We start from the raw sequence: 26,111 nt of genomic DNA, 5'->3' as shown, positions 1-26,111 counted from the left end.
TCTATCTGAAGGTATGTTACATGACGGTCTTGCATTATCAGTTCACGTACGGCATCGATGTTTTCTGGCACAACGGCTGTTTTTGGACGACCTTCACGGAATTCGTCTTTGAGTGAGAGTCGGCCACGATTGAAATCGTTGTAATAGTTTTTCACAGTGCTATAGGATGGTGCTTCATAACCATACAAAGATTTTAGTTCATTGATGCACTCTTGTCGTGATAATCCACGTCGAAAGTTGTGAAAAATGATCGCATGAAAATGTTCACGAGTTAATTCCATTTTTTGGCCGAGATGAATTTTTTAATTCCATGTAAATAAAACAATTCACGATTAAATGACAAAACGTTCTGAGTGATGTTATGCAAAAAAATGTCAAACTTTCCAATGGAAATGTCAGATTGCACCTGGCAACACTTAGTGTTGCCTAGTCCAGAAATATATATAGCAACCTACGTAATTAGCATTCAAGCACTAAGTTGGTTACTTTAATATACATATGCACATATGTATGTAAATATAAGTTATATCATAGATACATTGTGACAGAAAAGCACCCAGAATTGTAATTAAATGATATTTCAAAAAATGTATTCTGATATGAATATGAGCATCTCCAGTCAAACAGTTTGTTTACAGCAGCTGCTTAAGTCAGTACACCACAGTAGTGCGTTGCGATTTTTATATTGGATAAAAATATCGAACAAAAAATTTGTTCCACATTCATAGAGAACATTATAACCGACGATGAGTTATGAGTCTGACATGCAAGCAAGTCAATAAGCATCGGAATGGATCCCGTTTTCCGTCGACCGAAGAGATAAAACAAAATTCGCTGGAGAAGCTGAAAGCTATGCCGAAAAGTGCTTTTAAAAAGTGTTTCGAGGGCTGGAAATATCGTCCGCATAAGTGTATAACATCTGGTGGGGATTACTTTGAAGGCGGCAAAATAAATATTTATAATTAATTAAATATTTTGCGTTTTATTTACAATTTCCGGGTACTTTTTTGCCATAATATATACAATGAAAAAAAGTAAAAGTAAAGTAAATTTTCGAATTTACTCCCTTTATGATTGTGCATACCCTTATTATTTCATCTAATATATTCTACCACCAATTATAACGTATGAGCAGTGGAGTGCTCTTAATTCTTAATATTATCAGTTTCTTGTGCCATTCTGTCAATTTTTATGCTCATAACTTACTTTGTTATATTTTTTTTTAACAAATAGTACATAAAAGTTTCGTTTCCAACCACCTACTTTATATAAGCGTACGGACATACATTCATATGTACTTATATGTATGAAAAGCAACTGTATTTATCATGTCATGTTATCAGTATTGATTTTGACATTTGTCGGTTGTCTGTTCTTTCATTTGGTTTGCGCGCGCTCAATCAACTCTTCTCACAATCACTATATTTGGCCTACTAACGCGAGATTATTCACAAGGGTAAAATGTTTTACTTTAGTAAATAAATGTGAAAAGTGATAACGAGCTATGATCATAGAAGGCGCAATTAAATAAAATACCTATACGTACTATAAATATGTAATTATTGAAACTTATTTTAACATAATTTTGCGTACCTGAGTACGTATGTATATATTTACTCGTATGTATGTATATGCGTGCAAACAGCCAAATATATGTACATGTACATATTTAAATACATGTAGTATATATGTATGTATGTAAAACATACAGAATATAAGTATTTGTACAGCTATTATTTATAGTTTAAAAGTTATTTGCATCTAATTTACAACTCATTTTCATTATTTGCAGGTAAGACATTTTCTTCAACTTATTTTCGGAGAGTATGGATGTTGCACAATATTGTAAACAGTTCACTATTAAGGACTCATATATTTCAAATCTGATTGAAAGAGATTTATTGTAAGTGTCTTGTGCAATTTATTAATAACTAAATAAAATTAGTTTACAGTGGCTTAAAGTAATGATGACCAGGACGGAACGGAATATTCAAAGTAAAAGTCAAATCAGAAAAAATTTAATAATAATGTTTTTAGTATTTTCTTGGCAGTCCTTTTTGTCACAAAACAACTCTCAAACGATTTGGAATTGAGTCCACCAACTAAGCAGAAAGAGATTGTTTATTTTAAATTGTATATTGTTCCACGGTTCTTTTAAGACAGTTATCAGGTGCGTTTTGTTGATTATTTAATTTTTGTTGCAAATAATTCCACTCGTTCTGAATCACGTTCAAATCAGGAGCTTTGTGCTTTTTGTCGTTGGTCTTCTATTCCCAACTTCCAAGCACTTTTACATTTGACTTCAAAAAATTCATGGGGAAAGCTTAGTATAATGTCCCAGGATTTCGGAAATAAAATGGGTATGTACGGATAGTGAGGTTCTCCAGATCAAGAAAATATAAGTATGTACATATGTATATACAGTGCTCACAGCTTATTTCATGCATATGAATTTACAAAATTTGAAATGTTATATCTTGGCAACAAAAACACATATCGAAATAATTCGAGTTCCTAGTTGTTAATATGAATGTGTAGTTTATGAAAGACACTCCATTTATTATTTTTATTTATTATTTAATAACTTATAAACAAAAAACCAGAAACGTAAACAAATTTCATAGCACAGCTTATTTCATGCAGTGTACTTTTAATTAAAAATAAGATAAATGAGTTGTTTAAAACTTGTTTAATACTTAGTATGATATCCGTTAGCTTTTAATACAGCTTTTAGTCTAGCTGGCATGAACTCAACTAGCTTCTTTTGTACTTTCTGTTCCAATTTTGTTCCACTCTTCCATAATAGCACTTTTTAGCTGTTCCTTATAACTGATGCGGTGTTTGCGGATGTTATTTTCTAACAAAGACCATAAATTCTCCATCGGGTTTATGTCAGGCGACTGGGCCGGTGGATTCATTAGATGTGGACAATTCCATACTAGCCAGGTCTGTGCTATTGACGCTTTGTGTTTAGGATCGCTGTCCTGATAATACCGGAAATTTTGACGGATCCCAAGTTTCTCGGCACTTTGGATTAAATTTTCTTTCAATATATTAAGGTACAATGTTTTGTCCATAATACTCTCAACAAATACCAAATTTCCAACGCCGACTGCAGACATATGTACATGCCCATACCATAACACTGCCCCCTCACAGTATTCCAGAAGTTAAAATCCTTGTTTCCAGCTCCCTTGCAAAGGTAGCGCGGCTTAGTTGGTTTTTTTTTTTTGCTAATGAATGGCTTCTTTCGGGCTACTTGGCCATCGAAGTCATGCGCACGTAGTACCCGACGCACAGTTTCAGCACAAAATGATTTCCCTAGATCCTCCTGAATCTCTGTAGTTAATTTTGGAACTGATAGCCTCGGGTTTTCTTTAATTACACGCACAATTGAACGCTCGTCACGTTCATTTAAAATTTTATCTGGTGCGTTTCGGCCTTTATTTTGAATGCGACCTTCATGCACGAAACGCTCAACTATATTTTGCACTGTAGCACTACTTAAATTTACAATCTCAGCTGTGATTTTCCATTTTTGAAATGGTTTATGACTAATTCTCGCTGCTCAATCGTTGTACAGGCGCCCATTTTACTCAAATTTGTATACTGGTATACTCGGTACTCAAAAGCACATTAAAACATTCTTCAAACTTACTGAATGCCAGCCCTAAGGTTTAGAAGTGCCTAGTAACGTAACCCAAGCAACGAGATTTTCCCACAACATAGACGAGTGGGTGCATGAAATAAGCTGAGAGCAAAATTCCTGGAAGGTAGCTGGAATTCTTGACTTTGTAAACGTAAGATTATTCTTCCAAAAACTTTATTTTTTTACGGCAATATAAAATCGATGAAAAATGTTAAATTTGAACTCATCTGAGAAGATTACATTTCGCCAATCAAGTTGAGTCCAATTTTAATGCCTTTTTGTCCATCGTAAGCGTTTTTGACGCATTTTTGAAGTTATAATAGTTTTTTTTTTGGCACGACGAGCGTTCAAACCAACTTCTTGAAATCTTCAACAAACAGTTCTTGCGCTAACTTCCGTACCGACACCTTCAAATAACTCCACTTTAATGTCCTCAGCAGTTTTGAAGCGATCCCTCAAACTGATACGTTCTATCACCCGATCTTCCCTAGAACTTGTCTTCTTCTTTGCGCCAGAGCCAGTTTTTCTTTTAAGAGACCTGGTTTCATCGACATGTTTTAGAAGTTCTCCTATTGAAGATTTGCTGAAGCCAACTCTCACTAATTTCCCGAATGGTAAAAATGACTGCGAGCAAGTTTGATTATCTCAATTAGGCGATTTAACAAAGTGTTTTGAAATTTTTTCAATAAAAATAAAAAAAGTTTCTGAGAATAACAATTTTGTCGCGGTATTTTTTAACGTTTGAAAAGCCAACTTTATGAATATCTGATGCTTATTTTTGAGAAACGAAAATTAGTTGGTGAAATTTTATTTTGAATGAAAAAACGAAAATTTCTTTGTTAAATATGTATATGGGAACCTAAAAAAAAAATAGCGACCCCTTAGAGTAAAGATACAGCGCCTGGCTTGAGGGGGGATTTTTTGTTTGGCAATCACTAACATTTGAGGGGGTAAGAGTTTTTTTCAGCACCCTAGTATGTACATATGTACATATGTATACAGGCACATGCTTTCATGTGTATAATTAAATCAGTGGCGATATAGTCTTTTATCTACATACAATGTATACCTCAAACAGATGTGTAATGCATCTAGGCCGACAGTGGAAGTTAGGATTATTAATCTTGAACGAAACGGCCAGTTACTAACAGTTGCATTTGTCAAAAACAATGCTCATTCAACGGCAAAAAGATCATTGGATATTCATACAAATGGGAAACCAAGTCATTTATGATTTTTACAATGGCTTACACTGATATTTTGTAATTGAATACATATACATACATACATATCCAACTATAGTGTTGAGTTGTTTAGTCGAGGAGACCGAAACCGATGTCGTCGTCTTCCTCGGACTCCGACTCCTCCTTTTTGGCTTCTTCCTTCTTTTCGGCAGCAGCGCCAGCACCAGCAGCTGGAGCAGAGGCAGCAGCAGCAGCAACAAACTTGCTGGGGTCCTTGATGGTAGCAGCTTCCTTGAAGTCCACTTCGGTGGCAGCAGCAGTAGCCAACAGATTCTTGAAGACATTGGCAACACTGTGTGTATGTACATATGTATGTATGTTAAGGGATAAAATGCTAAATATTATAGCTTCCAAGCATGAACTTCTGTTAAAATTATGTATCTTTTGAGGTGACTGTTAGGAAAGCTTTTACGTTACGACAGTCTATCCTTCAGGAAGGTTCAAAATTTAAGTATGTACGGGTAACCCCCTACAACGCTTTTTCGCTTCAACGTGGTTCCCAAAATGCGGACATTTTCTTACAACGCGATTTTTACGAAAGTTTTTTCAAAAATTTACTATTTTAGTTTGAAAAAGATTTTGTTGCCCAAATAAAATTCTATGCATTTTGTCCATAATTTGATTAAGTTGAAATTGTTAATGCGTCACTTAAAGAAATTCATCCTTCAACATTAAAAGCTTGATGGAAAGCACTAATGCCAGAAATAGACTTTCAGGGCACTGTTTCTATACCAATAGAAGATGAATATAGGAACATAGTGAGATTGGCGCATGCAATAGAAGGTGATGGATTTGATAAAATAACAATGGCTGATATTCAAGAATTAATTGCGGACGACGAAATAAACGAAGCAAGTTTAGTGACAAAGACAAATGTAGAGTTAGTTGGAGGTATGTAGCTCTGGCCATCTTTCCGATGTTGAAAGTAAAAACTTTTCACTAAAAAATATCGAGAAAGTTTTTAATAAACAAAGCAGTTGAAAGAATACATTTTGGAGAAAGACCCTTTAAGTGGCAGAACAGAAATATTTGAACGAAATCTTTAAATCAATTTAGCTCGCTATCAAGAAATTTATAAATATTTGCGAAATAAGAGCAAACAAACTTCAAAGCACGATTTTTTCAAACCAATAATCGGCGAAAGGATACCCGAATCAGATAGTGGATCATGCTCAGATTTTGAACTAGTATATACAAACAAATCGTTCGAAACAAATCATACTAAGTGAGGAGAAGGTGTAGAAAGTTATCGATCTATTTGGCTTTAGTTTATTAAATCTTTTAACTTGAATATTTCAGGTAGAATTGAAATTTTATTTTGTTTTGTTTTTGTGTAAATAAATGGAATGGTATTAAATTACGTAATAGTATGTTTTTATGACTCAACAAATAAATACACAATATTGTATTAAGTATATATTTTTACTATACAAAATCCAATATTTTATTGAAATTTTTTTTCCTTTGGAACCAAACTCTGATTTTTGTATGGAGGTTACCTGTATGTACAGTGCATCACAAATATAAGTATGCACTGTGTTGATCCGTTTTGTTTTGAGAAAAAAATGCCGCAGAACTAATAACAATATCCATTTTTTTTATTTTTTTCAGTTAATTAATATTTTAGTTAAAAGCAATAGCAAAAAAAAAAAAAATAAACTTAAATTAATAATTTTTCAAATTAGACAAAAAAAGGTTTAAAAAGCTAAAAATTACATCACTAAAGTATGTATGCAATAGTAATACATTCCAAAGAAAAAGTTTCAACGGTTTTATTTTTAAGTTTTGATGGACCGTTAATATTTTACTTGATAGCCTTTGGATTTTTTTATTGCATTCAATCCGGATGGCATGGATTTTACCAGTTTTTGAGTCACTGAAGATGGAATCTTGCCCCATTCTTCGATTAAAGCAGATTTCAAAAATTCTTTGCGGGTTATTTGGTGTCTTCTGATTTTTATCTCTAGAAAATCCCACAAATGTTCGATAGTTCACATCAAGAGATTGGGCTGGTGTTTTTAAATTAAAATGTGTCTTGTAAAGTATCCATTCTTTAACAATGAGAGCGGTGTGTTTTCGATCATTGTCGTGTTGGCAGACAAATGATCCTTGAAGTCCCAATTTGGCCGCACTATCGTTTAAATTCGATATTAATAAATTAGTGTAATCATATTTGTTCATTGTACGCTCAATGAATACAAGATTCCCTACACCAGTTGCTGCCATACGACCCACCAACAGGTTTTACCATGGTAGCTATATTCTGTGAATCAAGCTCTGTATTTACTTTTCTCCATACTTTTTCATGTCCATCTGAGCCAAAAATGTATACTTACTTTCATCTGAGAAAATAACAGAATTCCAGAAATTCTCTATATTTGCTTTCGTGTTTTCATAAAATTTAATCTTTTTTGTCTGTTAATGTAGCTTATTAATGGCTTTTTACGGACATTACGACCATGGTAACCAGCACTCGACGTATAGTTTGGGGATGGCAGGTTTTACTGGTCTTAGTGAAAGTTTTTAATTTCAGTATGTACTTTTAGAGCACTTTTCTTCAGATTATCCCGTATCTTATGTGTGATAATGTGCCGATTCTTCGAATCAAATGTTTCTTGTCGTCCAGATCTTTCCTTATTTATTGTATTCCCCTCTTTTTTGTATTTTTCTACTATTTTTTTTAAGTAATTCTAATACTTTAATTTATTATTTTTCCAATTTGCCTCTGACTTTTGTTTTCATTATATAGTTTTATAATAGTATCTTTAAAATTTTGTGATAGCTCCTTGACGGGCGGCTCCATGATCAAAATGTAATTGCAATTGCCGATGAAATTTAATGAAAACTTTGGAAAATTATTATTTTATAAAAAAAAGAACTACTTATTGCTTTAAAAACGTATGTATGAACTCTGTCTATCAATCGAAACCATACTGAAATGGTAAATTGCATACTTATTGATATGACGTAATTTCCGCTTTTTACTGAGAAAATCTAACGGTTCTTAATAACGGCAATATTATGAGTAGTTGGTTTTGTAAAAAACACAAAACATATATTTTTTATTTTGCAAATAATTTGACCTTTTTTACTCCAATATATGTACATACATATGTATAGTGCATATGTACTTATGTATTTCTGTGATACTCTGTATGTTCCACGTCAGGGCTTTGAGGATGTTTGTATGAGATTGAATAATTATTTTCACATATTAAATGAATCAAAAATGAAATTAAGGCAAATACTGTAAATATGTACATATGGTATGTATGTATGTATCTATCCTAACTATCATTTAGAATAAAAATTGAAAGTTAATTTTTATGGTTAACAAAACCTATTTGTTTCCGTTTACACACCTACAAAGTATCTAGACATACTTGTGAACTTCCATATAATCTAAGAAATATAGGCTGCAAATTACAACTAATTTATGTAAATATGTACATACATACATATGTATGTATGTATAAAAGTTGATTTTTCCGCTGCCAAATTCATTTGGTATTCGCGATGAAAAGTTTAACATATACATACATACATATACTCACATACATATGTATGTATATTCCTTTTCTTTTCTGTGTTCTCAACTAAATGCAAACAATTCTTGTTTGACTTATTTATTCTTTTTTTTTCCTTTATTGTTTTTGTATTATTCAGTTGTGCTGAGTATGTGTGTTTTTCATTTTTGTTGTTTGTTTCTCATTCTACGGGTAAATGCGCCAAACAGAAACGTGATGAAAATTGGCAACGTTGCATTGTATCGTACTTAGCTGTGTTACTGCCCACAGTTATTTGGAATTTTCTTCGAGTTGCTGAGTGAATGTGGGCACCCTTGCTAATGTTGTTGTTGGTTATATAGCTGACGACCAACATAAGTATCAACAATAATAGCGGTGGGCATACGAACACACACACACACACAAATTATACAAGATTATTGTTATTGCGAGTCGGCGCTGTAGTAGAATTATAATGAACAAGCAAAAATAGAAATAAATCGACTCAACAGCGGTCAGACGAGTTGAGCGACGAAATATCAGACCAACCGACGAATGCTCGAACAAACAAACGAACGACCTCTGCGTGCGCGACGTACGTATGTATGTATATTTATTGAGGTCTGTATATGCATGTACGTTGATAAATCTTTTATGTGCAAATAAAATCAGCAGCAAAGTAGGGACGATGGGGAGAACACAATCAGGCAAAAAATGCCGTAATAACAAGTTCGCTGCCTGTGCTGACGTCGTTGTTGAGGCTGCTCGGGCGCTCGTCACATTCTACTCTCTGTGAAACAGCGCTTCAAATTGTTGCGAAGTTGACGTCGTTCGTATTCCTTCACTGTATTGTTTTTGCTGCAGTTAGCAGCTGTCGGGTATTTTATTTCACTCATTCGTTTGTATGAATGTGAGGTGTTTCTCATTTTTTGCTTCGGCAGTCGCATGCACCAACACAAGCGCACGCATACATCCCGTCCAACACGTTCAATTATAATATATGTATATATAAGTACATATGTATCTTATATATGTATGTGTGACCGAATATATACCTTTTGTCGTTGTTATTATAATTATTATATTCTGGGCATACGTTGTTGCGGTCGTTATATTGCTGTTGTTCGTTGTTGGTCACATGGTTGGAGAGGGGGTGCACAAATGAGCAGGTACCCGATAGCATGAAAACGGAAAAAACCAAAGAGAAATTAAAAACAGTACAGCAACAATAATAATGTAGATTGTCAAGGGAAAACGTTCGAAAGGGGAAAAGTACCGCCGGCTTCAGACTAGCTTACGTTGCTGTCAAACTTTTTCTGTAGCTGCATTATGAATTTGCTATTGTTGTTGCTATTATTACTACAATCCGTTTTTTTTTTGCTGCTGTACCGACCGCTACACTTCAGTGCACAGCGTTGAATTTGTTGCTGATTTTGTTCAGTTCAGTACATTTTTCTTTTATTTTACATACATACATATGTATGTATTCATACATATGTACATATATTTTTTATTCCGTGATGGCTACTGCTGGCTTGTTGTTATTGGAAGGATTCACTGTTGTTGCGTTTTTGTTTTCCGTTGAACTGCACTTCAATATATATATACATACATACATTTACATATACTACATACATATCTATATACATTTGTATAGTATACATATCTATGTATGTCATTATTGTGCTGCTGATGTCCGTCACATACATGCTATGTATGTATGTATGCGGTGTTTATACGTACAAATGTTTTACTTAAATTCCATTTTTGTTTACATGCATACACACATATGTATGTACATATGTATATGCACATAACTAGCATAAGTGTACTAGAGCATGCTTTTATAAGTATTCAGCGGATGGAAGAGTAAATTTCATATGCAATTCTAACAGGTATCGGTATGCAACGTTAAACAACGTGACAAAATGATGCGTTGTATAATTTGACGTTATAGAACACTTTCCTGCAAAGTTAAATTTCGAAATATCATTTAGAATATTTTTGAGAGCGTATAAAGATGATGTGTATATTCTTGCCATCATAAGTAAATTTTTGGTCATATCTCAATTTAATGCAAAGTTGGTATAATTATTAAAACAAAAATTCTAAGAAATCTGAAGAATCTGCACATACATACACACATGCATATACATATGTATGTATGTGTATGTTTGTAAATGTCCGATCAACTTCGGATTAGAATAGAATATAATATTAATTGAGGTTCTGCACCGCGACCTAGGGTCTATTGTGCCCTCTCCTATGTATATCACATGACCTCCCAGAGCCCCAGCAGCCTGAACAGTTCCAGTAGTTTGCCGGGTGCTAGTGAGGTGATGTGATCACTGCTGATATATGTAGACGGAATCCAGGGCCTTTAGCCTTTTTCCACAGATTGCTGTGCAATCGGATTACTCAAGAGAGTCGAATTTATGAATTCAGAATGGACTCAGATTTATTTATGTGCGTATGTACATATGTATGTACATATGTACATCCATGAAGTGAAACTATATATTATAGGCTACTTACTGCGTTTACCAAATCTACAAAAGCTTTAACAATAAATTTAGGTTTCATTATAAACATTACATGGGCATGGGCGACATGATATACATATGTATGTACATACATATGTATGTATGTATGTATATTCATATGTATATGTAGACCAATGCAGAAGCCTTTGAAATTGATAAAAAGTTAAAGAAATTCGAGGTTGGTTTCAACACTTTGGAAGGGAAAGATAAATGCAACATAAAAAGATATTTTACGGGTTACCTGTGCTTGTGAAGAGAAAGGAAGACGGATAGTATAATATATTAAATCATACAAAATGTCGATAATATTAGAAATATAGTATGTGATGAACGTTTTTTTAAATTTCTTTATTGTACTAAACAAAAATGCTTTCATAACCACGTTCATACATATGTACGTATGTAAGTATGTATACGCAAATTTAACCAAAATTTCGTATTTTGCAATCATAAAATCTTCAAACATGTGTGCTTGAAATTATAAAACATGTGCGTTCAGACACAATTTGTTCCGGGCTGAACACATGTTGTATTCGAACAGTGAGAACCAGTTACAACTCCAGCATGTATGTCATACTATTTCGAACCGTTTCGTTGCTATGTCGTTTTGAGCGGCCATCATGGATTTACGCACACAAATTTAACTCTGGCACGAATCTGAGCAGTACAAATGTAAGAAATGTACTCATTACTTCTCTTTCTGCCGCTTTGTTATGGATGACAGACGGAATTCAATGGCCGCTTTATGAACTTTTATGAATCGGTTCGCAATTTAAAGATATAAACTATAGTTTGCTTTTTTACTCCACTGTGGTTGAAACGTTTTGTAAATATTCACCATACTTAACTAGTAGCGTCAATACTGATCAACTCGTTGGTTGCGGCATTATCAGTTTCAAGCGATTTGGCAGAGGGTTTGGATGTGCAAAGTGGATGTTAATAATTTTGCTTAGAATTATTCAATAATTAATTGCATTAACACAAATATTATATCAAAGACGTTGAACCACAAAAGAAACTAAATAAATGTCACTACATATACTGCTCTTAAAATATATAATTTGGAATTAGTGAAGCTGTTAATGCATTTGTTCGGCGCAATTTGACATGATTTGTAGTGGCTTCACAATTATTAAATGACCATTACTACAGTGGAACTCAAAATTCGTATACACTGCTAAATCAATGAAATGGTAAATAAAATAGTTGAAAATTTATTTAAAATATTCTAAACATCTTTTATCGTAGATATTTCACTGAATCGACGTTCGCATTTGGGACATTAACGGTTGTGTACAAATTAAGTGGACAGCCTGCAAGTACTTATTTTTTTGCACTTCTACCAACAGTTTTGTTAATATGACTACATTGGCCACATTATCCAACCCAGTCGGAAATGATTCGGCCAATACTGCAGGAGGCAGTTCATCAACAGCCGGGGCTGGGAACAGCAACAATGTTGAGCGACGATGTGAAAATGCTGACTGTAATGTTATTAAGCTAGTGTCAATGGTGCCGAAACGCAAAATTACACAATTTGTAACAGAGCCTTCTGTAATGGAGAAACCTATGCTTATAAATGGTTTTACAACTGTTTTTCAAGTGGAAGGAAGTTCTGCAAAATTAAGTGATTTAAAAAATCCCAATCCAAACGCAACACCCCAACCGAAAAGTATTTTTCGTATCGTACCAAATACACATGCTCATATAGTGAATTATGTTGTGGTCGATGCTGATGGCGATTCTTTGCGTAAAATCAATGAAGGTGATCCGGCTACAATGCGAAAATTACTTGAGTCGCAAAAGGTGAGTGCCGATCAAATGTTGAAGAAGCTTATGGCAGGTCATGGTGCCAGCGTTCCTATTGTCTGCAGCGCTTCGCCTGCGTCAACAAGCGTGAACACAGTATCTTCTGCGACATCGTCAAATGCACGTAGTGTGGTAACTGCGAACACATTTTCGACAACTGCAACCACTACGACCAGTAATGCCACAAATGCAAATATTCGAACAAATGTTACACCAGTTACAGGAAATACTACCCCCAATGGCTCTGCAAAGTCATCTGCCATACAATTACCTATTCGAATGCACCCAAACTTGAAAATAACTGCTGTGGTAAGTAGAGACACAATTGGACAATTGGTAGAACCAAATACTGGTACACAGCAGTCTATACAAGTGTCTTCACCAGCTGCACCTACTGTTCCATTAATCACGCCCATACCATTGGCGAATTTGCAGAGTTCGCCTGCTCCTTCTATTTCTACCCAACCAGCGGATAAGTAAGTTTTAATTGGAATGTTAACTTTGGCATAAATTAATAGGTAAAATATATTTTCTTATTTACATAGATCAAATATTGACAAAATGCAGGCAGAACTTGCGGAATTGCGTCGCACTGTTGCTATGTTGGCCGAAGCTATGCCAATGAATCCTCAAGCTCAGAAAGCACTCCAACAAACAACTCAACAACGTGGTGTAGCCGTGAAAAGACAGCGCATAAATTAATGAGTTAGATGTAGTCAGAATATGACAAAAATTCATTTTTAATCATTTTTTGCCAGTAATATATTTCCTTTTATAAAAGCATAAAATAGCACCAAAATTTGTTTCATAAATGCTTGCTAGCAAAGTTTATACTGGAAAAGCGGTTATTAATACAAAAATTTGCTGAATAGAGGACTTGTTGAGAACGAAAAAAGCTACTAGCCGAAAAGAGCTACTGCGTTATAAAGAAATCGTTGTTAAAACACATGTCACACTTATAATTTATAAAATTGTTTCCTCGTAGAAATTTTTCCCCGATTTTCATAAAACCAGCTCTGAATTGTACACTTAAATTTATTTTTTAACACGATTTTGGTTTAATACGGGTTGAAAATAAAACAATTTTTAATTTTCTACACGATTTTATTTCATTTAGCACAATTGAAATTTTCTTGGCCATAAATTTTATTTGTCAGATTTACATATCACAAATTAAGAGGAATCCTCTTTGTGGATACAATACTGGTAACTGTAAATAGCACAAAATGATCAATGTTTTTTTGTTTACACGGTGTTTAAAGTAGAAACAAAATTAGGTGTATAAAGAAATCGAAATTAAATAAGAAATCCACCGGTCAGGCTCTAGTTTTTCGTGGATGATTGTATACATTGCATTGATATCTAGCGGTTTTCGTGTCATAGTGGTTATAAGTTTTGAAAAAACTCATTTGAAGTTTTGCCATTTACTAATTATGGAATAATTCAAAAAGCTTTCGTCGAATTTACTTATAATTTTCTAAGAATCTTTAAAAATGCAAACAAAAAAAGATTTTATTTTGAAAATTCTGACCGTCTTCATCCTCTTAATTAAATTAATTACTAAATGTTTTTTAAGATTATGCTTAATTTATAGTTCATTGCTATGAAGCTATTAGAAGTGAAGATAGTATTTTAGAATAAAGTTGCAGAATATAAGGAAAACGGGTCACAGTAATAGTCAGATGTAAAAATGTATAAATAATGACGTATTATAATATTTAATTCTTAATTCAAAATTAAATTAACAATATCTTCATAATTGATCAGATGGTTAAACCATCTGAAAAAAGCAAGTAACATTGTATATTATAAATATATTATGTGCATTTTAAATACATTACTTGTTTATCATTATTCATTGTGCACCACAAATTGTTGCAGAAGAAAGGAAAACATTTTATTTCAATAGGCGAATTATTTCTTTTTTGCTCCAAAATTCATGTTTTCCGGTATTATCAATATCAACGCAATCCGTCAAAAAACGTTTTGGTTGATGTGTTGTCAAACATCATTTATTTTGTGGTATTAGAGGTTTCAACTCTGGCAATGAGGTTGTCTGGAATTTCAAAAAAATTGCAGTTATCACCAAGCAATTGCGGTTGAATAGTTTTATGAATAGCATAAGCATTCCTGTATATTTATGTTTGTACATCAGTGTTGATAGTTGTAACAAAAGAGCTGTTTTTTTAACCAACAACAAATTGCTTCCCAAACCAAAAAATTCTTTGGAAACTCGGTGTTTTTGTGTTTTAAACTCCTCTTGGACATTCCCTCTTTGATCTTCAACATAAAATTCACACCTGGAAGCTGAGAAAAGTCCCCAAGCATACAAGTCTCATCATCCATAAAGCAGCAGTCAATATTTTTAAAGATATCAATGTAGCTTGCTGTTTTGCAATATTGTTCTTTTTTGGAATACTGTCTGGAAGTTTCAGAACTCTAGTTTTAACGCTATTGTTCTCTCCGATATGTTGGTCTAGTTCCCACGTCACTAAAATGGCTATAACTTTGAAAATAATTTGAGTTTTGAAAAGCCCTTTTTGGGAGATATTTTTGAATATCAAAACTATCGAAATATGAAAAAAAAATTTCGATTTTTTCAAATTTCTAGACTAGGATACCCTCTTAAAAAGATTATTGGTCTCTTTTTCTTCTTAATTGGCGTAGACACCGCTTACACGATTATAGCCGAGTTAACAACCGCGCGCAAGTCGTTTCTTCTTTTCGCTACGTGGCGCCAATTGGATATTCCAAGCGAAGCCAGGTCCTTCTCCACTTGGTCCTTCTTTCGCAGAACTTTTCTTTCGAAAACTCGAAAACGTTGACTCATCCGTTGTTGACATCGTCCAAGCCTCTGCACCATATAGCAGGACGGGAATTATGAGCGACTTATAGAGTTTGGTTTTTGTTCGTCGAGAGAGGACTTTGCTTCTCAATTGCCTGACGAGCTTTTGGTATTGCTCAACGTCAGCTTACAAAGCCGTATAAGTTTTGCGGGGATACCAAATTCAGACATCGCGGCATAAAGGCAGCTCCTTTTCGTGCTGTCGAAAGCAGCTTTGAAATCGACAAAGAGGTGGTGTGTGTCGATTCTCCTTTCACGGGTTTTTTCCAAGATTTGGCGCATGGTGAATATCTGGTCGGTTGTTGATTTGCCAGGTCTAAAGCCACACTGATAAGGTCCAATCAGTTTGTTGACGGTGGGCTTCAATCTTTCACACAATACGCTCGATAGAACCTTATATGCGATGTTAAGGAGGCTAATCCCACGGTAGTTGGCGCAGATTGTGGGGTCTCCTTTTTTATGGATTGGGCATAGCACACTTAAATTCGAATCGTTGGGCATGCTTTCGTCCGACCATATTTTACAAAGGAGTTGATGCATGCTCCTTATCAGTTCTTCGCCGCCGTGTTTGAATAGCTCGGCCGGCAATCCGTCGGCTCCTGCCGCTTTGTTGTTCCTCAGGCGGGCAATTGCTATTCGAACTTCTTCGTGGTCGGGTAAGGGAACGTCTGCTCCATCGTCATCGATTGGGGAATCAGGTTCGCCTTCTCCCGGCGCTGTGCGTTCACTGCCATTCAGCAAGCTGGAGAAGTGTTCCCTCCATAATTTAAGTATGCTCTAGGCATCGATGACTAGATCACCTTTGGGGGTTCTACAAGGTAATGCTCAGGTCTTGAAACCTTCTGTAAGCCGCCGCATTTTTTCGTAGAATTTTCGAGCATTACCCCTGTCGGCCAGCTTATCAAGCTCTTCGTACTCACACATTTTGGCCTCTTTCTTTTTCTGTCTGCAGATGCGTCTCGCTTCCCTCTTCAACTCTCGGTATCTATCCCATCCCGCACGTGTTGTGGTCGATCGTAACTTTGCGAGGTAGGCAGCCTGTTTTCTTTCCGCTGCGACACGGCACTCCTCGTCGTACCAGCTGTTCTTTTGCACTTTCAGAAAACTAATGGTTTCGGTTGCAGCTGTACGTAAGGAGTTTGAAATGCCGTCCCACAGTTTCCTTATACCGAGTTGTTGACGAGTGCTCTCAGAGAGCAGGAGTGCAAGCCGAGTAGAAAATCGTTCGGTTGTCTGTTGTGATTGCAGCTTCTCGACGTCGAACCTTCCTTGTGTTTGTTGGCGTGCGTTTTTTGCTGCACAGAGGCGGGTGTGAATCTTGGCTGCAACAAGATAGTGGTCCGATGTTAGGACCTCGGAGCGCACGCACATCTAAAACACTGGATACGTGTCTTCCGTCTATCACAACATGATCGATCTGCTTGGTACTTTTTCGATCCGGAGACAGCCAGGTAGCTTGATGAATTTTCTTATGCTGGAATCTAGTACTACAGATAACCATATTTCGGGCCCCGGCGAAGTCGATCGATCTGCTTGGTACTTTTTCGATCCGGAGACAGCCAGGTAGCTTGATGAATTTTCTTATGCTGGAATCTAGTACTACAGATAACCATATTTCGGGCCCCGGCGAAGTCGATCAGCCTCAACCCATTTGGTAATGTTTCTTCGTGGAGGCTGAATTTACCGGCCGTAGTGCCAAAGATACCTTCTTTGCCCACCCTGGCGTTAAAGTCGCCAAGCACGATTTTGACATTGTGGCAGGGACATCTCTCATAAGTGCGCTCCAAGCACTCATAAAAGGCATCTTTGGTCACATCGTCCTTCTCTTCTGTCGGGGCGTGGGCGCAAATCAGCGATATGTTGAAGAACCTCGCTTTAATGCGGATTGTGGCTAGACGTTCATTCACCGGACTGAATGATAGTACTCGGCGACGGAGTCTCTCTCCCACCACGAATCCCAAACCAAACTTGCGCTCCTTTATATGGCCACTTTAGTAAATGCCACAAGGACCTACTCGTATCTGTCCTTGTCCCGTCCATCGCATCGCGGTGATGTCAGCCTTTAATTTCACGAGGACATCAACCAGCTGCGCAGCGGCATCTTCCCAATTAAGGGACCGGACATTCCAGGTGCATGCCCTCAAATCATAGTCCTTAATTCGTTTGCCATGGTCGTCATCAAAAGAGGGTCTCTCAACCGAGGCTGTTGTTGCGTTTTCATTGGAGTGTTTTTTACGTGGCGGGTCCCAAACCCAGCGCATAACCCTATGCAGGGGATGTATCGCCTTCTCACTTTAGCTCGCCTTCAAACGGGTGTTCTTAGGCTACCCAGAGGATACTTGGTCAAAGACCGGAAGTCGTGAGCTACTTGAGTCATATGTAAAAGAATCGTTTCTGGCCACTCTCAAGTGAATGGCGATCAGAGAACTTTCCTCACTTGCGTGATCTTCTACACATGACTCCATCCTCCATTATTGGTCTGGACATATAAATAACACAGGAGTCACAGGAGTCGGCTTCTGCGGATAAGAAAATTTACTGGAAATATTTTAAGTATTATTGCCTTTAGTCACTCACAACGTTAATACTTTATAGTTTGTCCACTATTTGCCAGGTATCCTCGGACAAACTCTCCACTAAATTCTGGCGTCTACTTTGTGGAATCGCGTACCATGCTTCTTCGATCGCAGTCCAAAGTTTTTCAGAATTTTTTTCTTGGCAATCTGCACCTTAACATCGCTCCATAAATTTTTAATGGGGCTTGCATTGAGACTTTGCTTTTAATACTTTCTGAAGCAAGGCATTGTCATGCATAAAAATCCAATCACAGTCATCAATTCAAACGCGAATGGTTTCATAGTATAGTATTTTTGAGAATGTTGAGGTATGAAAATTCGTCCCTTCCAGTGATGGTATGGCTACCACCGTCGTGCTTAACGGCTTTTGTGGTGCTTCTGGAGTTATATGCCTGACACCTGTGGTGATGGAAAAATGGTTTGCTATCGGATACGATTCACCTTTATTTGATTGGTACAAAGTACTATTTTCCAAAAATTTAAGGTATTTTTCAAAATGTTTTCCAGCAAAATGCAGCTGTGCACTTAGGTTTATTTCGTACCATGCCATGGTTTTCGACTCATTCGTTGAAACAACTGAGCATCATTGAGATGCCTTCGTATATGTTTACTGGACACGCCAAACCCAAATTCCTCATTTTTTGCAGCCATAATTTCTCGAGAAGGTTTAAAAGGAGCAGTCTTGTTTTTCTGATTTTAGCTCTATCCATTGTTTTACCTGCAAAAGCTTTGCGGATTATTATATTTTCCATCAATTTAAGATAACTTTTAACAAAATGTATGTTGTAAGTTGTAGAATTTAAGACATGCGCAAACGTAGAAAATTATTACGATGCACTTATTCTATAAAACTAAAAATTGATTTGACTTAGCCAAGCGAAGTCGTTGTCTTTTAATTAGTTGAACTATGTCAATGCCGTCGTATTTCTCACACAGCTTATCGTTCAATCGAATGCTGGCTAGGTCATATCGTCCGAATGGACGAAAACACTTCAGCTGTGAAAGTATTCGACGCAGTGCCCGGGGGAAACAGAGGAAGAGGAAGACCTCCACTCCGTTGGAAAGACCGGATGGAGAAGGACCTGCCTTCGTTTGGAATCTCTAATTGGCGCCACATTAGGAAAAGAAGAAACGCTGACACGCTGTTGTTAGTTCGGCTATAACTGCGTTAGTGTCGTTTAGGCCATTAAAGAAGAAGAAGAAGGAAAACTGATTTAAATATTTATTTTGTGCTATTCCACTGTCCATGACTGTATGTATTTGGGGAGAAAACAAATATAAAAAAAAAACTAGCTTAAAAAATTTAACTGCATTTTAGTATACTATCGTCAACAACACGCGATAATAAAGAAATGTTAGACGACCATAAGGATAAGAATTCGCATCGCGATACACGTAAAAACAGTTAAGCATAGGGGTGGAAATATACTGGTTTGGGGTTATTTCTCCTAACATGAAGTGGACCCTATTCATCTTATTAGTGTTAAAATGGACAAATATAATTACAAAAACATGCCGGGAGAAGTAAGACTACCCTTTGCTAAGGAGGATTAGCCACTTCGTTGTCGATTTGTGCAACATAACAACCCCAAACACTCCTCAATGCAAGAAAATAATGGGTTTCATCATAACAACACTATGGATTAGCCAAGCCAATCACAACACCTGAAATCAATTGAAAATCTTAAATGTTAAATAAAAATTATAATAATGTACATTTACAAACTTTAATATATTTATTTAATTGGCATTTCGTTATTAAAAAATTTTGGATTTTTTTGATTCCAAAGCCGATCTCCAGGAGCTGCTCCGAAAAAAAATTGTCTGGCTGTTTAAAATTATCTGAAATTGAAAATACAAAAGAAAAAAATATTTAACGTAAATACAGTATATTTTCAAATATATCTTCAGATGTGCATTCGATACATAGGCAAAATAAAATTCGCCTTTTTGCAAATCACAAATGAATATAATCTCAAAGAAAGGCGTCTTTAAAATTTAACTATTTCGTAAACGGCATTCAAAATGGTGATTAAAACATTTATCGAATTAGGTATTGTAAGGGTTGGCTCAAGTTATTTTGCTCTCCACACATTTACAGTGTTCCGTGTAGTGTTCAGCAGACAAGGTAAACTCATTTTTGTGTTTGTTTTAAAAAAAAGGTGGTTTTGTATATAAAGACCTACCATATGTTTTAAAGGTTATGATTTTATCGCTGGCATTTATGTTGTTTCTATCAATTTTATCAAGGCACTTTAAAGATTGGCGTTGTGCTATTTGTGTAAGTGTTTGAAAAATTAAAATAATTCAAAACATGTTTAATGTCGTGACACTACTATAATGCCGAATTATTTGTGTAGTTGTTAGTCACCACTTTTCCAATAAAAATACGAAGTTGCCTCTGGTATGATGCCTATAAACTTTTTAAAAATTATTGCTTTAACTCACAGTATCCAATATGTACCATATACATATGTATGTTCTTTTGTCCTTATTCAATTTTAATCCGTTTTCTATCTATTTGCATCAGTTATATTTAATCATTACAAATAAATCTAATAATCGGTTGGTTTTCGTCCCAATTTTGATTCTACAGGCCAATCGATGGGTCGCAGTCGTACACGAAGGTCGGCGGCGCACTTGGTCAGCAATCTACACACTCGGCCGCAACAGCAGCAGCAGTCGCTGCCGCCGCCCAGCAACAGCTACATCAGCAAATGCATCAAATGCATCAGCAACATCAACAACAGCAGCAACAGCAGCAGCAACAGCAACAACAACAGCAGCAGCAAGCGGCTCAGCAGCACCAGCAGCAGCAAGCCGCTCAACAACAACAGCAGCAGCATCATCTCCACCATCATCAGCAGCAACAGCAACAGCAGACCGCCCGTTCTGCAGCTAGTCCTCTATCACCACCACGACCCGGTCCAGGCTCAGCGGCCGCCGCCAACACGTACGCCAAGTTTGCGGAACTCAATGCAGTGCGGGAAGCGCCGCATCCCTATATCCAGCAAACTTCGTATGGTATTGGTCCACCAGGCGCTCAATATCGTGACAACCCCTACACGCGAATACCTCAGATGGCGCCCGATTTTCAACGAGCAGCAGCAGTTGCCGCAGCGGGTGGTAGCGCGCAAGTGCCCACCAGCGTTGTGCAAGTACCGGGAGGTGGACTACAGCCACCACCACCTAGTGTTGGCAGTGGATCCCACCTTGAAGCTTTACATTTCGCGCATCAACAGGCATCTTCGGGACAACAAGCGGTCAATGCAGCGCATGTGCTCAGCGGTGCGAACGTTGGGGGCGGAGGCGGTAATGCAGCATCGCCTCTAAATGCAAACAACGCAGCAGGCAATGCTAACTTAATACGCCAGCGAATAATACTGCCAGCGCATCACTATTCCAGTGAATATCTGGCGAACGCTAATGCTGTAGCGGCAGCGAATGCGCGCAGCCAGCAGCAACAACAACATCAACAGTTGCCACAGGCTCCACCCGATCCGGGGGGACAGCCTTACAAGAAAATGCGACTGACAGAAACGACGGCAAATACAGTCAGCAACTCAAACCACCTGCCACCCAAAGTAATGAACGCCGCGCAACCACAGCCACGTCAGACATCACCATCTGCTGCATCGCTGGCAGTGGCGCAACAGCAACATCAGCACCAACAGCAGCAACAACAACAGCAGAAGATCATAGCTGGAGGTAATTTTCGTAACAGTGCATCACAAATATTGCACCAGTCCCTTCCACATTCGCATTTGACCGTAGTTTCAAGCAGCCACGTAGTTAATACCCAGCCACCACCCTCAGCGATGCAACAGTTGAAAGTGGATACCCAACCACCAATGTTAACATCAGCGGGCACACCACCTACTAATCGCAGTATTACAAGTACAGTGATGGGTGGAAGCAGTGGTATTGGAGGAGTTGGCATTGGCGGTAGTGTCAGCGTCTTAAATGCTCCGCCAAACGAATCCTTTTTGATAGCAAGTAGTGGCGCAGTTGCACCTCCCGTGAAATCTTCGTCCTCATCTGAGGGATACCATCCGCAAGTTGAAGCCATCTCACCCACACTGCCAAACGACAACGTCGAGGAGCGTGGCAGCGCCGTCACGGAGGATCTGCTAACGCAAATACAGAAGGTGGACGCAGATATACAGAGTGCAGAAAATACGATGGAGACGTTGCGTAAGCAGGAAAAAGGCCTCAATGACAAGGTCATACTGAGCAAACAAAAGCGTGAGCAGGAAATACTTGCTGCTGAGAACGATGATGCAGTAAAAATGGAGCATACCTGGAGATTGCAAACATTAGCGCAAAAAATATACGAGGCGAACCGTAAAACGGCTGCCGCGCAACATTCCATACTTAACCATTGCGGTAACCGCATCACATTGCCGTTGTATAATCAGCCGTTGGATGTAGAGCTACTGACGACGTTAATTAAACGACATCAAACGATAGTGCGCACGCCATTGCTGGAGCACATATGTAAACTGAAACATGAGCGTTGGGAGCACAATAACGGGTTGGTGGAAACATATGCGCAAATGTCCAGTGAATGGCAAAAGCGCGTCGAAAAGTCGGAAGGCAGTGCGAAGCGAAAGGCACGGGAGGCTAAGAATCGCGAGTTCTTTGAGAAAGTCTTCACGGAGCTGCGTAAGCAACGTGAGGACAAGGAGCGCTTCAATCGCGTTGGTTCACGTATCAAATCCGAGGCCGACTTGGAGGAAATCATGGACGGACTGCAAGAGCAGGCCATGGAGGATAAAAAGATGCGTTCATATGCCGTCATACCACCACTGATGTTTGATGCTCGCCAACGTCGTTGCGTCTACCACAATGAAAACGGCTTTATTGAGGATATGGTTGTGGTTCATAAAGAGCGACAGACACTGAATGTGTGGACTGCAGGCGAAAAAGAGATTTTTAAAGAAAAATTCTTACAACATCCGAAGAATTTTGGCGCCATAGCGGCCAGTTTGGATCGCAAGTCAGCACAGGATTGCGTACGCTACTACTACCTCAGCAAGAAAACGGAGAATTACAAGCAACTGCTGCGAAAGTCACGGCAACGTACGCGATCGTCACGAAACCCGCAAAAGGCACAACAGCAACAGACACAGTGCATTATTGATTCACTGACGACAGGCGTAACAACTCGGTTGCAACGTGAACAGCAACAGAAGACAGGCGGGCGTTCTGCTGCGGCGGAGCGAGAACGCGTTGAACGAGCAGAGCGTGCCGCGGAACGCGCAGCAGCGGATGCGGCAAAAGCTGCAGCAACTGCTCATGCAAAGTCCACAAATAAGGGAGACAATGGTAACAATGCTACTGCGGCAGCATCCGAAACCACCATCGTCGCAGACTCGACTGAAGTAGCCAAAGGCAAGGCGAACGCCACATCCACTGCAGCTCAAAAATCTAACAACACGTCCAATAACAGTAACAGCATAACTGTAGCTACCGCCACGCCAACGGTGTCTACAAAAGCTGGCGAGGTTGATAAAGCTTCTGAAAGCTCAGCAGCTGGTCAACATGCAATAACCGCAACGACAGATGACGCACAGAGTGGCACTGCGGCGAAAGCGAAAAGCGACGACACAAATGCCAGCGAAGCAAATTCAAAAAGTACAATTTCAACAGCGGCGCCAGCTACCACAGCCACCAATGCAAGCAGCAATGGCTCAAATGTGGATGAAAATAGTAGAAAGTCGCTAGCAGCTTTCGTACCAATTGCGGCGAATAGCGAAATGGATGTGGATAGTAAAAAACTTATGGACGAAAAGAGTGTCGTTGTTCGCAGCAGTGGTAGTGGTACTAATGTTCCACCAGCGGACACGAACACCTTTGGCGTTACAAATGTCGTGCCTGGCATGATACATCATCCGCCTTGTGTCGTTCCGAATGGCATCAAAACTATTTATGCTACCACAATGGCTCAGGCGGTGGCTGCAGCTAGCGCCAATGAAGATGTCAAAATGATTGCTGTGGCCGATAAGATCGGCGCAGCAGCAACAGAAGCAACGGTCGCGGCTGTAAACACCTTAGATGCTGCCAGCGGTATTAAGGTGAGCGCTGGCAATAGTGTGGCCACGCCCACTACCTCAACAACCGCTGGCAATTTTCTTGGGCAAAAACTCAAAGCAGCGCAAGTGGAAGGCGTTGGTGCCGGTAATGATGTCAACTCAGATGTTAGGTGAGTATCAACTAAAAAAAGTACTCATTGAAATATTTTCTATTATAATTTGCAAAAAAGGTAGGTAATGGTCAATAAGGTTAGACTAGGGTGAAAAGAAAAGGCAGATTTTCTATATATAACGTATATATGATAATGTTCTTCAAAAATCTTATTAAGCTACAATATTAATTTAGCGATTCACCTTCTAAAGTCCATAACTACGAGTTGTTTTAACTCTCTTTTCAAAAACCCTTAAGGAATAATTTAAGGAACAAGGTTTAATATTTGGAAAATATCGTTAAAAACAATTCATATCTACCAGCTAAACTTTCCATGAATAGTTTTTTATGAATTTCAGATACACATAAGTCAATTTAAGTAATTTAACATATTTCAAGTTGAGATTTTAGTGCCTTGAATTTCGTAGACTTCGCTGCTGTGTTAGAGTTTAAAAGGTCCACATAAAGTATTCCATGTGAGATTAAGATATAGATATCAAGAGAAATTTCAAACATAGACATGATCATATTGTTGAATTAATATATTTTATCAATTGTCACCGAAATCGGGACTTAATCTGTTTTTTTTTTTGCAAATATGTGTAAAGCATGAAAATTATTAATATTCCTCTCTTTTCATCACAGTGATCCAAAACGGAAGCGTCTCGACGTCACGACGAACGTAGATGGCTCCACCATAAATTCCTCCTCCTCCTCCACAACTACAAAAAGCAACAGTAACAACACTTCCTCCTCCTCCACACTAACCAACTCCACTACGAATCTACACGCTCTTAGCGGTAATCCTGCAAATAACAATAACAATTCTATGGATGCTTTAGCTGGAGCTGGCGTGGTGATATCCACACCACTCGTCGGTGTTTCGCTCACAACAACATTGACTACGAATGTTGTGGCGACGCCGGCTTCCAATGGCAGCAGTGTGACCCTCAACGCCACACCGGTAACTGCAACATCAATAACATTTACAACGACTGAAGGCAACAATGCCATCGACGGCAAAGGTAAGTGGCACAGCAAAGTTGACATATTTATCCTTATACTTTGCTATTTTTAAAAGTAAAGAACGTGAGCGAAATAAGAAAAGTTGATATCGTGATTTTTTGTAATTAATAGAATTAACAATTGTGTAGGTATTAATACAAATGTAATGAAAAATACCTTAAAACGATTGAATTGACGCAAAACCGCAGCAGCTATATTGCAAAAGTGAATATTTAAGAAGCTTCATAAAGCAGCGCATGGTTAAAAGGTAAATTTGCCGAAGACACAGTGCAGCAAAAGCACAAGCAGCAAACCGCTGCGCGGGTATGCATGTGTGCATGCTCATGTTTGTCGTTCGTATATACATATACATATATGTATATATGTATATGCTTATATACCCTAAAGTTAAATTAACTAGTTATGAATTATGGTACTTTTCGACTAGTATAAATCACAATCGGAACTAGATTGTCGACTGTCTTGCTTCCATACAAGCAACTGACATATTGTACTTGTTGATGTTTAAGATAATCATTGCCTAACTTCGTTTGAAATATGACCAATCATACCATAATTGTCGAAATTTAGATGAAAAAGGGTCCCGAAAGTAATTAAATAATTGGTATAGTCCGCTGATTTTTTCTTAACTTAAAAAACTAAAAAAATTTCTAGTCCTGAATTGGCACACATATATGTAGTATGTATGTAACTAGTTTACTGCTTCATTGCAGGGTGCAGGTAAGTT

The 26,111-nt window shown here is 37.7% G+C and overlaps 2 protein-coding genes across 4 annotated transcripts in view; both read left to right on the top strand.

Moving 5' to 3' along the window:
* The first annotated feature begins 1,377 nt into the window (after positions 1-1,377).
* LOC105222178 (uncharacterized) overlaps positions 1,378-26,111 on the top strand; it is a 68,745-nt gene continuing 44,011 nt past the window's right edge. For 2 of the 3 annotated variants that reach the window (XM_049454591.1, XM_049454590.1), the window contains exons 1-3: positions 1,769-1,903; positions 20,769-24,377; positions 25,004-25,383. In XM_049454591.1, the coding sequence (XP_049310548.1) occupies positions 1,827-1,903; positions 20,769-24,377; positions 25,004-25,383 (4,066 nt within the window). In that variant the 5' untranslated portion in view covers positions 1,769-1,826. Of the gene's footprint in view, positions 1,457-1,768; positions 1,904-20,768; positions 24,378-25,003; positions 25,384-26,111 lie in introns of those variants that run through there. The other variant, XM_049454592.1, reaches the window with a different exon arrangement.
* LOC105222176 (uncharacterized) lies at positions 11,370-13,848 on the top strand. The gene is made up of 3 exons (XM_011199386.4): positions 11,370-12,135; positions 12,191-13,227; positions 13,297-13,848. The coding sequence occupies exons 2-3, from the start codon at positions 12,302-12,304 to the stop codon at positions 13,451-13,453; spliced, it is 1,083 nt and encodes a 360-aa protein (XP_011197688.1). The 5' UTR covers positions 11,370-12,135; positions 12,191-12,301; the 3' UTR covers positions 13,454-13,848.

The sequence above is a fragment of the Bactrocera dorsalis genome, chromosome 4, assembly GCF_023373825.1.
Source record: "Bactrocera dorsalis isolate Fly_Bdor chromosome 4, ASM2337382v1, whole genome shotgun sequence".
Classification (NCBI taxonomy): Eukaryota; Metazoa; Arthropoda; class Insecta; order Diptera; family Tephritidae; genus Bactrocera; species Bactrocera dorsalis.
Note: the sequence above shows the minus strand (reverse complement) of the source record. Positions and strands in the feature narration are given on the sequence as shown.

Bases quoted from the DNA above. Each gene is read 5' to 3' on its own strand.
- LOC105222176 (XM_011199386.4), top strand. From the start codon at position 12,302: ATGACTACATTGGCCACATTATCCAACCCAGTCGGAAATGATTCGGCC. The intron at 13,228-13,296 runs GTAAGTTTTAAT...TTATTTACATAG, and splicing joins TCTACCCAACCAGCGGATAA to ATCAAATATTGACAAAATGC.